The sequence below is a fragment of the Passer domesticus genome, chromosome 15, assembly GCF_036417665.1.
Source record: "Passer domesticus isolate bPasDom1 chromosome 15, bPasDom1.hap1, whole genome shotgun sequence".
NCBI classification, from domain to species: Eukaryota; Metazoa; Chordata; class Aves; order Passeriformes; family Passeridae; genus Passer; species Passer domesticus.
The window spans coordinates 16,402,874-16,419,607 of record NC_087488.1 but is presented as its reverse complement, the minus strand read 5'-3'; the positions used below and the strand labels follow the sequence as shown (position 1 = coordinate 16,419,607).

General features: G+C 47.9%; 1 protein-coding gene across 12 annotated transcripts in view; it reads right to left on the bottom strand.

The window, feature by feature from the left end:
• Positions 1 to 16,734, bottom strand: part of TNRC6A (trinucleotide repeat containing adaptor 6A) — a 41,072-nt gene that overhangs the window by 4,299 nt on the left and 20,039 nt on the right. For 4 of the 12 annotated variants that reach the window (XM_064390725.1, XM_064390724.1, XM_064390728.1 and 1 more), the window contains 17 exons: positions 15,528 to 15,575; positions 10,550 to 13,138; positions 9,583 to 9,747; positions 9,271 to 9,446; positions 9,033 to 9,113; positions 8,544 to 8,595; positions 7,372 to 7,514; positions 6,909 to 7,055; positions 6,600 to 6,737; positions 6,251 to 6,379; positions 6,091 to 6,168; positions 5,635 to 5,845; positions 5,061 to 5,093; positions 2,678 to 2,809; positions 1,122 to 1,280; positions 710 to 850; positions 1 to 64 (listed from right to left, as the gene is read on the bottom strand). The exon at positions 1 to 64 is cut by the window's left edge and continues 44 nt beyond it. In XM_064390725.1, coding sequence (XP_064246795.1) covers positions 1 to 64; positions 710 to 850; positions 1,122 to 1,280; positions 2,678 to 2,809; positions 5,061 to 5,093; positions 5,635 to 5,845; positions 6,091 to 6,168; positions 6,251 to 6,379; positions 6,600 to 6,737; positions 6,909 to 7,055; positions 7,372 to 7,514; positions 8,544 to 8,595; positions 9,033 to 9,113; positions 9,271 to 9,446; positions 9,583 to 9,747; positions 10,550 to 13,138; positions 15,528 to 15,575 — 4,486 coding nt within the window. The remainder of the gene's footprint in view (positions 65 to 709; positions 851 to 1,121; positions 1,281 to 2,677; positions 2,810 to 5,060; positions 5,094 to 5,634; positions 5,846 to 6,090; positions 6,169 to 6,250; positions 6,380 to 6,599; positions 6,738 to 6,908; positions 7,056 to 7,371; positions 7,515 to 8,543; positions 8,596 to 9,032; positions 9,114 to 9,270; positions 9,447 to 9,582; positions 9,748 to 10,549; positions 13,139 to 15,527; positions 15,576 to 16,734) is intronic. The other 8 variants (XM_064390729.1, XM_064390727.1, XM_064390731.1 and 5 more) reach the window with 6 other exon arrangements.

Below are 16,734 nucleotides of genomic sequence, written 5' to 3'. Positions count from 1 at the left end.
GAGGCACGAATGGATGACCAGGCACTAGTTGAAGGCAGCGTGGTGTTCAAAGATGAGGATGACCCTGCAACAAAGACAAGAGTCAGACACAGCACAGCTTGTCCCAAGTGCAGGAGGATGAACAGGCTTGCCCTGTGCACACTCAGGGCAGGGATGTGCACCCTGGGTCCCCATCTCACCCACGGGCACGTGGTGGCAGCAGGAGCACAGCCCTGCATTCCTGCACGGCGGGGCTGCCAAGGCTCTGCTGCTCCCAAAGCCCTGGGCGTGCACAGCTGACATCAGCAGCACAGCCCACACCCCTGGGACAGCTCCTGCACTGCATCAGCAGCAGGGCTGGGCCAGGAAGGGCTTCAGCCCTGGCAGGCACAGCACGAGGAACAGAGCAGGAGAGGAGCATGCAGCAAACACATCCCAAACCTGCAGCAAACGCATCCCAAACCTGCAGCACACACATCCCAAACCCGCAGCACACACATCCCAAACCCGCAGCACACACATCCCAAACCCACAGCACAAGGGATAAACCAGAGAGGAACAAGGAGGGAACACAAGGGATAAACCAGGAGAAGAGCAAGGAGCAAACACAAGAGATAAACCAGAGAGGAACAGGGAGGAAACACAAGAGATAAACCAGGAGGGGAGCAAGCAGTAAACACCACAAGAGCAGAGGGAAGGTCACACACAAGCCCCAGCAGGCTGGGCATACCACTGTTCCTGTCCCTGAGGTGGTCAACTTCCCGCACAGTATTAATTGAGAGATTGTTTATGACACTGCCAGGAGTGACGTAAGGGTCAGTTTCGGGGTCGATGTTTGGATAACCTTTCCATGGCTCACCAGGGCGAAACTCTAGGAATACAGATGCAGGAAAGAAGCTTATTTTCGCTATATTTTTAAAAAGGAAACAGCTGTCTAAACAATACACCTCCTAATGACTGAAAATCCAAACCCTTTTAAGCATTTAATTGACTTGATTTAGCCGTCACTTTGCTAATTTAATTTCTGGTTTCTCTGGCAGATCTCTCAGCACAGCAGAAGTGCCAGTCTCCATTTCCAGCTGCTGAGAAGAGCCCGGTGCCCTGCACAGGCAGCGGGGCGGGCAGGAGGGGCAGGGCAGTACCTGGGGGCCAGTTAACACTGCTAGAGCCATTAGGCGATTTGGCACGGGGCCAGCCGTCCCCAATGGAGCCGGGAGGGCTGGCTGGGGAGTTACTGCTGTTCAGGAAGTCGTAAGGAACAAACGGAGAATCTTCCAGCCTGAAACCACTTGAAATAGCACCTGCGAAAAAAATAAAAATAGCGGTCAAGTATTTTTCATGGCTGGGTTTTATATCCCTACATAGATATATATAAAATCATGCCCTTGTAAATCATTCATGAAATATACAGCAGCACACTGTCCTCTTGTGATCCAAGCTCTACTGGAGATCATACTGGAGTGTGTGACTCAAAATGAAACATGTCTGAGTAATTCAGGAGAAAACTGTAAGAACAATCTCCCCTGAAAGCCCTTCACTAAAACAGTACCTACATCCAAAGTAACATGAGTTCAACCCAAGTAAAGCATTAATTCCAGAGGCAAGAGCATTCTGTGGGACCCCACTTGACTAACAGGGCTCTGTGGTGGGAGAGCTCATGAAAGAAACAGCTACAACACGTGAAGGGTCTTCAGCCACTGCAAAGCCCTGTAGATTCTATTCCTGTTCTCGGGAGGCAAAAAAATTAATTTAAAAATCCCCAGAGACAGAGAAAGGAATGGTTTAAAAGTTATCAGAAGCAAAGCCAGTTCTGCTACAGTTCTGAGGGAACCAGGGATTGCAGGAGATACAGAAATTCCTGGCTCTGCTCAGAAAACCTCCCCTACAGGTAAAGCAACACCACCACTGCCTGTGGCAGCAGTGGGAGTGCTCAGCAGGGCAGCTGCAGGGAATGGCCACTGCAGGCTACCAGAGGCAGCTCAGAGCAGCTGATGCACCTAAAAATACCCCGACCATCTGAGACTGAACAGTAACAGGAGACTGGGGACATTTATAACTATCTTTAGACACACATTCTTGGGCTACAGACTTGAATTTTAACTGGATGATTTCAAGCAACTGAAACAGCTGAAATGTCATATGAATCTTGATTACTGGAATGAAACATGAAGCAACCAAGTTCACCTCCTCTAAAACTAAGGACAGCAATGATACCAAGTCTAGCCCTTCTAAGCTGTCCCCAATTTTAGAATGCAAACACAGACATTCACAACCGAAACCTGCCAGTAAAAATGTCAGCCATGCCCAGAATGCAGTAAATCCCCCAAAATCACCTTAGGACAGAAGGGTGGTGGGAGAGAAAACTTGAAAACCAAGCTTTTGGCTCCAAGATATATGAAGCATTCCACTGGAGATTAAGGTAAAGCTAGTATCAACAGTCACAGTTACAGAAAAGTCTGGTTAAAAATGAATTCTGCAGAATGTTTCTACTAATCTCATCACAAGATCACTCTGTGAGCACAGTCAGCAAAGCTGTGGCTGCTGTGGCAGACAAGCAGCAAGCTGGCACAGCCAGCACAACAGAAACTGTGACACAGGAGCTATAACCACAGCCCAAAGCAGCACTGCAAACCTGCAGTGACAGCCAGCACCCCGAGGCTGACCTGCCACAGCTGTGCTCAAGGAATGCTGCACATACCATGTTTGCTGGAGTTCTGATCTAAGGATGTGTTCATAGAAATGCTGTCGACTGTAGTCCATTTCCTCAGCCGAGACTGTGGCTCTTTAATACTGCTCATATCCAGGTTTACATTCAAGTTTGAGTTCATTCCTGAAAGCACACACAGCTTGTGAGACACAGGCCCAAGCTCTCCTTCTGCTCATCACCCCTGCTGCCCCAGGAAGCACTGAAGAGCACGTTACCATGGTTATGGCATGCTTCCACCTCGGGGTCTGAGGAACATTCTGGCACTTCAACCAGGGACCTCTCTGCACACAGAAGCTAAGCTGAGCAATGCAAAGCACTCCCAAGTTCTCAGCTCATGTCCTCATGCAAAAATGTCAGTGGAAGAAGACATTAGGAAGTTAAGAGCAACTAAAATGTAAATACCTAAAACAGGGGGCAAACAGAACTGGTCGTGACCTGCTGTAGCTGTGCTCTGTACTTCAGATGTTTCTCTGCCAGAGAATCAAGACAATGCCAACCCAAATCAGCTCAAATACTGGAAGAACCAGGCTCTTCTGGGCTTGGACAACGTGCCCACATTTTTGACTTGGCATGCCCGCTCCCTTTCCAGGTCTGCAAGAACCCTGAACTCACAACTCCACCTGGGACCTTTCCAGCCCTCAGATCTATTCCCTTCTTCTCTGAAAACAAACCACTACAAAGGTTTAACTTGAGAACAGGAACATACAGGAAACTTCTCAAATGTCTCCTAGAGACACCTTCCTTCAGCACTGGCAACAAGGGCTTCCTCTTGCTCCTGAGTGCACATTCACAGCCAGAAAGAAACTGGTTTACTTTTGAGGGGTTTTTGGTTGTTTTTCTTAAAGGCAGGAGCAAGAGCTGGTGCCAGAAAAGCCTCCTCTTGAAATGCCTCATGAAAAGTGCTTGGAACAGGATGGAGTTTTAAGAAATGTAACAACTATCAAAAGCTCAAACAGAAAAAAAGGGAAGTCCAGCTGATCCTGTTTCTAATACCTCCCTCTGGCATTTTGCTGTTGTCAGAGCAGCACCTCTGCACCACAGTAACCTGTGGTTCCTTCTACCTCTGGAGAAGCTGCAGAGACCTCTGAGAGAAGGGTTAGAAAGAGCCCAGGCTGGCAGAGGGGCACATCTGTGACCAGGCCAATGCCAGCCCCCAGCAGGCACAGCTCTGGCACAGCTCTGTCTGGGACATGTTGGGCTGAGTGATGGACACCAGTCCCTGGACATAATCCATAATTTAAACACTCCTCCCACAAGTAATTCTTCATATCCTACTGTGGAAGACTTGATATTAGTTGTATCAGTTATACTCAATACTGGTTATTAGTTATATCAGTTATACTCTCTATAAAGGTTGTTTTTATTAACAGAAATACTTAATTCTACAATGAATTGGGATGTGACTGCAGAACCTATCAGGGAGAGGAAGGATGCTCAGGCCCCAGTCTCTACTTTGGGTGAATATCTAGTGAATCCTGACAGATCCCTTCCCTGAAATGGAAACAGAACCTCCTTGCTCTGCCTGCTGGCCTCCTGACACTGCTATGGGGCACAGAGAAAACAACAAACCCACAGGATCTTCCAGGAGAGCTGGGCAAGGTGAGCTCCCTCCACACAACTACACCACCACGCTGCTCTGGAGGGGACACCAGCTTCCTCTGCACTCAGTTCTTCACTGAGGGGGAAGAAATTCCAGCAACAGCTCTTCCTACCCTTAAGGCTTTATGTGAGGATGAGGGTGGCTCTGTGTGCTGAGAGAGGGACCCCAAACAGCTCCTGTGGATGCTGGGGCAGGCCTTGAGGGATCTCCAAGCAGCCTCACACACAGGGCAGGCTCCTGAGACAGGGCCATGACCCATGAGAGAGCAGCTGTGGGGCACATACAACAACTCCAGCTCAAGGAGTGAAACACAAAGGAGCCTGACCTGGGCAGGATGCCATCCCTCAGCACAGTTTGGTGAGAAAGTGAAATATGCCTTTCCTCAGAGCTAACAGAGTGTCTCCAAGAGCTAAAAAACTTCCTTTGTATGCCTTGCAGAACTGGACACTGATGCCAACCATCACCAGCAGCTCTGAAGCAGCAGCCCGGACTTGAGGCTGGCCCCACGCCACCCCCAGTGTGGCACTGTGCTGGCCAGTGCCACTCTGCCTGCAAGCACAGGGACCTCAGCTGCATGTCCAGGAAACAAACTTCCCTGCAGAGGCCAATGGGAATGCAATCAGCCCAACAGAAACGACCCAATCAGAATAAAAGAGAAGAAAAGCAAAAATGAAGGGGAGGAAAGAAATGGGGGTAAGGAGCAGAGGTACATGGTAAACAGCTGTAGTAGGATAGCATTAAAAAGGGACCTAAGTAAGAAGAAAATATACAAGCCTGGAATTTCTGAAGTAGAAATTGGACAGAAGCCTGAAAATGTAGGGAGAAAGAAACAGGAGATGTTTGTATTCACAAATGTTCAGACATTTTGCCTAATGAGACAACAATTCTTTAAAAATGCAAAGACAAAAGTTTTCTTTCCTGGCCAAAACCACTGACAGGCAAAGTGACTGTTCTACCTTTGCAATTCTAGAGCCACTGAAAGCATTTTTGAAATCCCAAGAAATGTGTGTACATCAATGGATTCTTTGCATGGATTCTACTCCTTAAAGTCCTTTAGCTCCAGGAATCAGGACTTTGTATCACCCTGGGGATCCAGGGGACAAAGGGAGCACTGAAAGGAGCCTGTCATTCCTCAGGACTGTAAAGTATTCTGTACTGAGACAGGGACACTCACTGGGAATGAGAGTACTTGGGGAAAAGCTATTTGGTGAGCAAGGATAACCCCACACAGAATTACTACTTGCACTAAAATGGGAAGTGCTGACAGGGTTACAGTCATTGTCCAGGAGGAGGCAAGGGGAATGTGGGGCTGGGCGTCACAAACACTGGCTGGCTGCAGGGCACTCACCTATAGGGAAGCTGCTGAATGCATTGATTGGTGAGGGCCCTTTCTGCAGCTCAGGAGTAGTGTGGGGCATGACATTCTCAAGGAAGGATTTCATGGAGGGCTGATGGAGTGACTGCTGTTGAGAGGGTGGAGTTTGCTGCTTCATTAACAGGTTTGGATCAAGCTGACGGGACTGTTGCATCATCTGTTGCTGCATACTAAGAGATCGACCCTTAAAAAAAAACACAGCAGTTACAACATCAACGAGCAAAAGCTTCCCCATGTTTTGAGCAGGATGAAATGCACCTCTGTACCCTGTGCACCCTGCTAAACCCCAGCACCCAGTCCCTCCTCTAAAGCCTGTCCAACTCCGACCACCCCTGCCCACCTCAGTGTGAGTCACAGCAAGAAACGCAGCTGAGGATGAAAAGCAGCTGCCAGGAGAGTGTGAGGAGGGAGAATGAGGAGGTTCTTTACCTGCTGCTCCTGCTGCTGCCGACCCCCAGAAGGCACACTCCTCTGGGGCTGCGCCTTCTGCTGCTGAGCCAGCAGCCGCTGCGAGACAGGCAGGGTCAGAACAGGCACTGCAGGCTGCACTCCCTCACCCAGCCCACAGCCAGCACCAGCACCAGCTCACCTGTAACTGCGAGATCTGGGAAAGCTGGTTTAACTGGGACAGTTGATTCAACATGGCTACCTGTTGTGGGCCAAAAAGTGGGCTCAGGCCACCGCTGTTTGGTGCATACTTCAGTAATGATACTGGAACCTGCAACACACACCAGGGCCAGAGGCAACTGTCACGGCTTTACTCAGCCCAGGAAATGCAGAATACTAGAACCTCTGGTCAACAGAGGCCTGGTTTCATCGAGCCAAATGTGTTCCCAAATATTTACAGAATAAATACCAGCAACACCAAGAAACAAGGAACAATTTTCTGGAGCAGAATTCAGATAGTTCATACACAGAGTGTTTTCTGTATCACTTACCTGAGGGGATAGTAATGGAGGAGGCACTTGAGCACGTGGATTAGGCTGAGATGAATTAAGAGGTTGTGCTGGAGGCTGCTGCATGCTCCTGGGCTGTGCTGCTATATTCCCAACACCAAACACACTGGGATTGCCATTCTGGGGAAAGGACGGGCAGTCAGTGACAGAAAACCTCTTGGGCTGCTTCTCCCACCCCACACATTTCAATCACAAGTTAAACAGGTATCAATTACATAAGCAGGTACAATGTTATATCAAAAGGCATTAAATGCTGTAAGTAACAGACCAAGGATATGCACACAGCCTTACCTGTCTAACAGAATTCAAGCTTTGCATACCCAGCCCTGCTAGGGAGCCCAGGGCTTGGTTAGGTAGTGCATTATTTGAAGGGGGAAGCTTCATGTTTTGATTGGACATAAACTGCATGTTTTGGGACTCGTCTGCTACAATGCCATCCTGATGGGACAGACAAACCGAGGCGCAACAACCAGCCAGCAAGCAAGCAGAAGGGAGAAACCATTGCAGGAGCAGAAGGGAAGAGTCACAGGACAGTCCAGCACCAGCAGGAAATAGGCAGAAAACAAAAGAGATCAGGTTAGTCATCGGCACCACCAAGGGCTACAGAGAGTGCTTAGTACTGTGCATCAGAGTTAACCAGAACAAACCCACTGCAGGACTGAGCAGCCAGCCCTGCACCAGGCTCAGGAGCACACAGCTCACTGCTCAGGACACACTGAGGGAGCTCAGCAGTGTCCCCAGAGACCCCACTGACCTTATCGAAGTAAGGACCGCGATCCATGGAAGACTCTTTGGGAATTTGGGGACGAGAACCAGGGCCCTTTCCAACCACACGATTGTAATCTCCCACGCCCAGGCCGTGCTTGTCCATCTCCAGCCGCTTGTCCTGCAGCAACCCTGGGGACACAGAGGTGGCTGCACACCTGGGGGCTGCAGCCCCAGCCCCAGCAGCGTGCTGCAGCTGAGCCCAGCCCGGGCAGGACAGCCCTGGGACACACAGCACCCAGCTCTGCCTGCTGGGCTCTGCTGGGACAGCACACCCTGGGCACCAAGGCCTGCAGACAACTGAGCTGTGGGATCACCCCCAACACCCTCTGCAAGCTTCACACAGATACTGCTGTCAGCTCGCTCTTAAAACCAAGAATGGATAATTGTTTAAACTTGCAATAATTTAAATATCAGGCTTGCCATTAATACTGAAATCTAAAACTCAAAGAACAATTCCTTTACCCAAACGACTCTGAGCCCCAAAGTGAAAATACCCAATTTTGAAGTGGAATAAGGAGAGAGTAACTACATTAAAAATTATAATGCTGCAATTACTTTTAGTTAAACATTCTATCATCATAGTATACTGTTATTGTCTTAAGAATTATCTTTCATTTGCTAAAGAAATCCTAACAGTGAATGGAATCAAATAAACCATAACTGCTCCCGAGTAATTTTACACTCAGGTTTAAACCTTTCTAAAAGAACTGTTCAGCATTAATTTAGTTCTTAGAACTGAACAGGTGTTTCCAAGAATGAACCCAATGAGCCAGTGTGGGATTTGGTAAGTTTCTGTTTATACTCAGTGGAGGTGCCCAGAGGGCAATCAAGATATTTCTATTACAAGAAACAAACCCACCACACCCTGAAAACATCCTCTCATGTCAGTTCAACACACATAAATACGAATAAGCTTAGTTTGATACGTGGCCAATATTCCTATAGCAACCAGGTGATTGTGTGTGCAGCCTTACTCACACACACAAATACTCTTCTCTACAAGGACATTCCTCTTCTTTAGGGAAATACATACTTGACTATATATAGCTGCATATACACTATGTATCATTTCAAAAATGTAATTTACAGAAGGATATCAGGTAAAGGAGAGTATGGAAGAAAAAGCAATAAAGCCCAGCTCGGTTCTTCTGCTCTTACCTCCAGACATGTCCATCTTATTGCTCTGTATGGTTTCTTCTGGTGATTCTCTCTGAAGTAATAAAATAAACCACAGTTATTTAATAATAATAATTTTAAGATGAAACAAAGAGATCCCTGCACACTATTACAATTCAAAACTGCAAGAAAGAAAAATCAAGACAATCGGGTGCTATTTTAAAGCATTTCCTCCCTTCAGTTGCTATCCAGTCAAGAACAGCTTCCCCCACCAGAACCCCCAGTAAATGCAGTAAAGCATCAGGCTATGGGATGGATAACTGGGTAGTGGTTACAAAACCACTTTTCATCAATAAAGGGGTCTTTTTGCAATGAGAATGCACAGAAAAGGGATGGGTGACAGGGGAGACAAACACAAGTGAAAAGAAAACCACGATGTAAATGAACACTTGGCAACTGAGCATTTCAATGTCTGCACATTGTAACAAGCCCTGTGGAAAGGCAGATAGCCAGACAGAGACAAATACTTACTGAAAAACTGAGATTTGTGAATTGCTTAATGAATGGATTGATCCATGTTTCATCTTGCTTATTTCCACCTTTCATTATTCCCTTAAAAACAGAAAGGAATTCCTGTGATACTCAGATCTGACTTTAATTACATCAAAATGTAAAGAATGAAAATTGAAGTGTACTGTGTAAGTGCAGTAATCCCTTCTGACTCAGCTTTCAGAAACGACTGCAAGCCTTGCCCCAAGCTGCTCCTCACCTTTGTGGGCATTTTCTTCATGTAGGGTGGCCAGTTTAACGAGGGGTTAGCTTCTTGTGAGGAACTGCTGTTCCACATTCCAATCTCCACATCCTCCTCTTCCTCCCAGCTGGTCTGACGACTGCCACTCAATGGCATATCATCTCCACACCAACTATCTTGCATAGATTTAGGCCCTGGTGGTGAAAAACCCGGCAGTGAACATTCCAGCAGCAGCTCCACCAAACAGCCTACTGCAAGGTAAAACCCCTGGAAAACATGAAGCTGCCAGAGAGGGATTTCACCCTTCTGAAACACAGAGAGAGCACTCACCAGGCTTGTTTGGGGGCTGCTGCCCCAGAGAAGCGTTGCCCCAGGCAGAGGTGCCCCCTGCATCGCTGCCAGGCTCTCCCCAGCTCGTCCCAGTGTCCATGGGCTTGCCCCACGCCGCTGTCCCGTTATCCACAGTGGTGGCTGGAGCAGAAGGCTCTCCCCAACCTTTGCAAAGCAGGGCGAGTTATTGGCATCCTTCTGAACGGGGTTTTAAAGCTACCTAAAGAGTCTCAAGTGTTTTGCCTTTTCTATATGCTTGACATGCAGTAAAAAGCACGTGAGCACATATTTCTATTTGGTGTGAGGGTCATTGTTACAAATGCAAGCTGCTCCATTAATAAATGTAATCACAAAAATTTTGTGTTTACTGAATTACATTCTGATAATACAAATTTCTAAGATATTAAGCTAAGAGCTGCTCATTACATGTAACTGACCCCATCTGGCACTTGAAAAAGAGACACAGCACAAAATACTTCCTATATCCCATTAAGTTCCTCTCCAAAATCATTATTCACTGCTCATGAAGCTACAAGACCAGAAAGTCTGATACCAAATCCTTATAAACCCATCACCCCTCATTCTGTCCTGCAGAAGCCCAACATGCTTCTTTTTTTTTGAAGGCTCATTGGCAAAATTAAATTTTATCTGGTTTAGAATAATTTAGGAAAGTATTTCAATCCTTAGACACTATTTTAAGTATTTTCTCTGTGTTCCCACTCCCCAGAACTCAAGCAGAGCTGTTTAGCCCTTATTACTGCAGCTATTTAAAACTGGAGCAGATCTCCCAGTCTGTACAAACACATCAATGCTCTGTGACAATGCTGTTCATTTCTTTAACAGAAACTGCACTTCATTGCCACTTTGCCCTCTCCATTTTGAAACTAAAATATTGTTCTAAGAAGCAAGCTAAAAAAGAGCTGTACAGTCAACAGAAAACACAAATCTGGGCAAAAGCCAGGCTTACCAGAACCCGAACTGCTCTCCTTGCTAGACATGGCACTTGAAGGCAGTAGCTGCGGATGTACCTGTGCTTGCTGGTCGGAACTGCTGCTACTGTTAGGGACGTTTTTATTCCACATATTCACATTTTTGTAGTTGTATTTGCTCGGATCACCCCAAGCAGAAGTTCCATCATCAATCTCCATCTTCCGGCGAATGGATTCGGGGGATGGCTCCTCCCAGCCCGTGGGCTCTTCCTCCTTTGCTGGGGCTGGCATTGGCCCCCCCAGCCAGCCGGACCCCGGGGGTTTGTTCGTGGCAGACGGGGCTCCCCAAGAGCCAACATCTTGCTTGTTCCACTCAGGAGAGTTGATTGGCTTTGATGAGTCCCCCCAGACTTGAGGCTGATTGGATTTCGGAGGGTCTCCCCAGCCCTGGCTCTGATTAGACTTTGCAGGCTCATCCCATCCTGAAGAGTTGTTTGGGGTTGCATTGTTGCCTCCCCAAGTAACAGAATTTGATTTACCTGGCTCGTTCCAACCAGACACCGACCTGTCGCTGTTGCTGCCTCCAGAACTGGATTTCTTTGCCTCACCCCAGTGGTTACTTCTAGAGTTTTCACCCCAGCTATCACCAGCAGACACTGCCCAACCCTGGCTGGCCTTCTGTCCATCTCCCCATCCCTGCTTCATCTTCGGTGTGTCATTCCAGGATGACTTTTCTTCTTTGCCACTTCCCCACGATTGATTGCTCTTGACCATGACTGTAGCAGCAGAATCTTCTTCCCACCCCCCTTGGCTGTTTGACCCTTTGGAGTCTCCCCACCTTGTAGCAGACTTTGGATCTCCCCACCCCGATACAGATGAGGTATCGTTATTATTAGGGCTAGGTCTATCCACACACCCCCCTGAGCTGGAAGTCTGTGTCACAGAGCCCCCCCAGGCCTCTGTCCCATTGTCAGTTTTCCTTTCACCCCTCGGTGATGTTTCGGTATCCCAGGCAGTGTTCTGTTTGATTGGAGTCTGTCCCCAACCAGAGTTGGAAAGGACACGCGGATCTAAGTCAGTTCTGTTCACTATGCTTTGGAGTAACGTGTGCTGGTCAACTTTCCTCCTCTCTCGGCTCTGGCCCTCCGTAGCTGCTCTGTCCTCGTGGCACCCGGCGCTCTCCGAGCTGCCCTCGCTGTCCCCCGTACCTGTTTTGGCCCATGTGCTGCTCTGCTCAGCCATCTGGGAGGCAGCAGAGCTCTGGCTGTTGAGCTCCTCCTCCTCAGCAGACTTCCAGCCATTTGTAAACTTCCTGCTGTTTCCGTTGACGCCTTCATTGGAATGCTGACTGCCGGGCAGTTTGCTCCATTCCCCGTTGGAAATGTTGGTGCCAGTGTTTTGTGCGGGGCTGCCCCATCCTCTTCTGCTCCCGCCAGCGCTGGCACCGCTCCCGCTTCCCCAGGGCACGTTCTGGGAGCCGACCGGCCCTGCCTCCCACACCCCTCCGCCTTTACTCCCGTTGATTTGGAAGTTAGTGCTGCCAGGCCCGCTGCCGCCCGGCTGCATTAGAGTTGCATTCACAGTGTCACCATTAGCTTGGCTGTTTGGGCCTGGACATTTGTCTCCAGAGTAACCAGAACCATAGGCACCCCAGGTAGTACCGTAAGAGCCGCCAGTTTTGGCCTCACCGTTGCTCAGGTGAGAGATGGAAGTGCCGTTTGCCACTGGAGAGGCCTGAATCTGAGAATGATTCATTGTGCTCACGCGCCAGGCCCCGGGCCCTGCAGTGCTGGGCAGCTCGTTCATCTGCACCGAACCAGCAGAGTTTGGTAAACTAGAGGTCATAAAGTTAGTAGTGTTATTTGGTCCATTCATTTCAGTGTTAAGGTTTTGAGGTTGCCCACTGAATGAAACATTCCTTGTACCATTTACTTCAGAATCACAACTTTCCTGAAGGCTTCCCCAGGAACCGTGGGCTGAGCCACCCACTTTCGAGTTAATACTCTGGCTGTTGGCCATCTGACCTATGGTACTGCACTGAATGCTTGTGCCAGGACTCCCACTCCCCACGGACCCTTTCAGGGCATGTCCACTGTTCTCCAACACGGACCAGGCACCATGGTTGCCATTTGAATTCAAAGTGCTTGGATTTAACCCTCCATTTGATGAAGAGCTTATGGTGCCCCAAGCATTCATTCTATTGTTGCTACTTTCAGATTTGCTGTCAGGAGCATCCACAGAAACTTGACATGTGCTTATTATGGACCCATGGGACAACCCCCACGGCCCATTAATACTTCCATTGCCCACATTATTGCTGTTGCTACCAACCACAAACTTATTCTGAGACCCATGTCCGAGGCCGTTGCGAATGCCGTCGCCTTCTCCTGCTGTGCTCCCTGAAGCCATGATAACGAGGTTCCGCTCCGACCCAGAGCTGGAGGCAGAGTCAGTGTCCATACATTCTGAAGTCAGCTCTGGGTCACTGCCAGTGATTGATGGCCATGCTTCTTTGTCAGAGCCGTCTACGATAACTTTATCCCAGTTTGTGCTGGAGTCACTATTTGAAGAGACTGGTCCCCAGTGAGAATTTTCATAATGGGATCCTAGACCACTGTGGTTCAGATCTAAAACGAAGAAGGAAAGCCCAAGAGCATTATTATGAGTTTAGTATGATTACTTCATTAAGCGGAAGAGGAAAAAAAAAAGCATAAAGATATTAAGCCAGGAATTATTTTGCTTATTATTCTGCTTCTGTTAAAACTACAGTCATGGAAAGTGACAGAGAAAGCTCTAAGTATAGCTGCTCAAAGGCTGCCACGCACAACCCAGAACACCTCCCAGCATGCAGAGTGCTCTCACAAAAACCTCAGAAAACTTCAGACCCCTAAAGATCTTTTTCTTCCAGAGAAACACTTTTTAAAAGGATATTCTGTATCACCACATACAAATTATTTTCTAAGCCACATATATGTATTAAAAACCACAATACTAAATACAACCCGAAAACACACGGAAAGGCAGAAATTCCAAGAGGACATGGCCCTGGCTCAGCAGCAGCAACTGCTGTGTGACAGCAGCCAGAGAACACACACCTTCCCACCCCGTTACAGACGCTGTAGAGGAGCCTTCAGCACAAGTTATTCAAGGTGTTTTCTTTTATACAACAACAGCTTGGCACAAAAAGCACAAGACCCATCTGAAGTTCTGCTTCCAGAATGCACTGATGCACAAGCCTATCTTTAATTAATTTTTAATCAAGATCAACATTACTCATCCTACAGAGCGCAAGACCCTGGCCCCCAGAGCTGGAGCAGCACAGAGCAGGGATCCCCCACTGCTCCTCAGCCCCTGGCACACTGAGGTGAGGAACAAGGATGGGCTCGGTTTGAACAGGAGGAGTGGCAGGGCCCTCGGCAGCAGGCAGAGTGCTGTGATGGTGTGGGGCAGCTGCACAGTCTGGAGAGCCACCAGCAGCACCCCTGGGAGGGCTGGGACTCAGCTGAGCACAGCCCAGAGCCTGCCCATTCGTGTGGCACCACAAGGACACTGCTGTGGCTCAACAACAAACTTCAAGGTTCCAGCTCTCACCCCGGTATTTTAAAAAAGGACATTTAAGCTGCACTAAGGGACTGTGTGCACTCTCAGGAGTGAGAGAACCAACGGCACAGAGCAAGATCCTGATCACACAAACTCCATCCCAGGAACAGCATCCCTTTTAAAAGCACCACAAAGGCCCACAGATGGCAAACAGCCTGGATTCAGCACTGAGAGATACAGGTTAGGACTACAAGTCAGAGGGAAATGGTAAAACCAACTCTAATTTGCACAGCAGAGAATACATAAAGAATACTCGTGTTTATTCCAATTCTGTTACCCAAATTTAGCTGTGACACAGTTTGTGCAGAGCCCATCCCCTTCAGCACGCAGTGATTAACCTCCACTCAGCTGAATTTCTCCCATTACATTCACAACTACCTACACCAAGAGTCTTTCTCCTGGACATAAACCTGTTGGTGATGCCTAGCATGAGCCACTGCTCTGGAACATTCCTACCTGAACCTCCCAGCTCGTGAACTTCAGAGACCAAGGATACAAACACTGAACAAGCAGATACCAGCTCTGACTTTTTGTATCTGGCAGAGACCACAGAACACCCTCAAAACTGAAACACGACATGTGACAACACCCTGCATTTGGTGCACAGCACAGGGAGCCAAACAGCCTACTCTTGCTTTTCTTCCCAAAACTATTTAAAGTTGCAACTGAACTTTTGCTGCTTAAATCCTTGACAAAAAAACATTTACTCAAACCCGAGTTACTTAAAATTCTGTAATCTGCTAAGATTGCTTTCAGTAATTTTTAATTTAATGCTTTCCAGCTATGAGTTATCCGGCAGGAAACATTTGCAAAAAACTCTATGTATTTTAAAAAGCAGTTTGTCATCACATGGGCTAAAATAAACAGGATTGAGAAGTGTAAATTAAGAAATACCTGAATCTTGCACCCTCTGCCTCCTTTTCCTGCTCCAGCACAGCTGGCACCCCCAGACTGTCAATACCATACCTTGCAAGCACTGCACCTTTGGGCCTTATGAACAAATGCATTTTAGTGAATACAGTCCTGAGCTTTTAGCAAACGATCAAGACATGATTTCCTCCACAGTGTGACACGTCTCTGATGGGAAGCACAAGCTTGCAGTTTATTCAATACCATAAGAGGCAAGTCAGCATGGAAACATAAACAAAAAAAACCCAAAAAAAACCAGTATCTTAAAGCTAAGGTGACAAAAACTCTTAGTATCAATTCTGACTTAATTAGAAACTTAAAAATGTTAAACCAAATTAGTATGCAATGGCACAGAGAAAGCATACTGCAATCATTCACACACCCATGCCAATGAAAAGCATAAGCCAAAGAACAAAAATAAAAATTAAAAAATCAGACAAAATTGTGTGAAACATGTAACCACCACAAACACGTAGTGCAAAAGCAGGTGAGATGGAAGTAGCTAACCTGACTGGTTAGGGGAGTGGCTCACCAAGTCCCGAATGGGAGGCATGCCTACAAAAAAAAGCAAGAAAATCACAGAAGTGTTACTTAGCAAATGAGAGAACAGTCCCCAGAGCACTCAGTGCTGCACAGCCAGTCCTCAGACCCCTTCTCCAGGACAGGTTTCTCAGAGCCAGCTCAGTCTCACTGTCTGCTCTGAATCATGTTCCCCACACAGGGAGCAGGGACACGGCAGCAAACTCAGCCTGGGGATGTGAGAGTTAGCAATTCTGCTGCTTTTGTGGCACATTCCAATTACGACCTACTTGTTACACATTTGGCATTTAATGAACCAATTTAGCGTGTCCTTAAAGGTTTGATTTATCCAAAAAAGAGGATATAGTCAGTGAAACCAAAACCAGTTCATTTCGGGCTGTACTGGCTGAGAAGTTGAGCAGTGAAGCAGTGAAGTTTGCAGCCCTGAAACTTCAGCAAGTTCCTCTCCCTGCTCTGAACAGCACATTTGCTCCACCTCCAAGTCAGGACTCTGCCTGGGCAAACAGCAACATCTGAGGATGGCCCAGTGCTGACTGAGCCCAAGCACGGGCACAACAATCCTTCATCTGCCCCCTGCCACGTCCTGCTCCTCCCTGTGCCACACAGCACTGGACAGAGTCAAACTTCATCTTTCAGACCCACGCATTTTACACCTGGAGACCACAACTGTTACACTGAAGGCAACGTTCCCCAAAGGAATCCACCCTTCCTCACTACTAACTGCAAATCCCAACTGCTCCCTTCCTCCCTGGCTCCTCCAGGAGCTGAGAACAGCCCCAGGTTATCGGAGGCACCTTTTGCTCCCCAGGGCTCTGGCTGGGGCACAACTTTGTGGCTGTGAGATGCACCAGGACAAAGGCAGATGGGAGGAATGCAAACTGGAGCCCTGCCAGGAGCCCAGTGCTGCTCTCCTGCTCTGCTCTGGTCAGTCAAAGCAGATACTGCTGGAAATACTTCATGATATAAATAATTTCACGTGGAACAACCACCTGGTTATGCCAAGGTGCTCCAGAGCAGAGGTGAGCAAACACCAGGGCAGCAATCAACCCTGCCCTTCACGAGATGTTTGCACATGGGGCATGTCAGTGAAGACAACAACTAAACTGGGAATGAAAGTGTCCTGATAAAGAGCTGCTTAGGGAGACTTCTAAAAATAACCATCTTGGCACTGGCC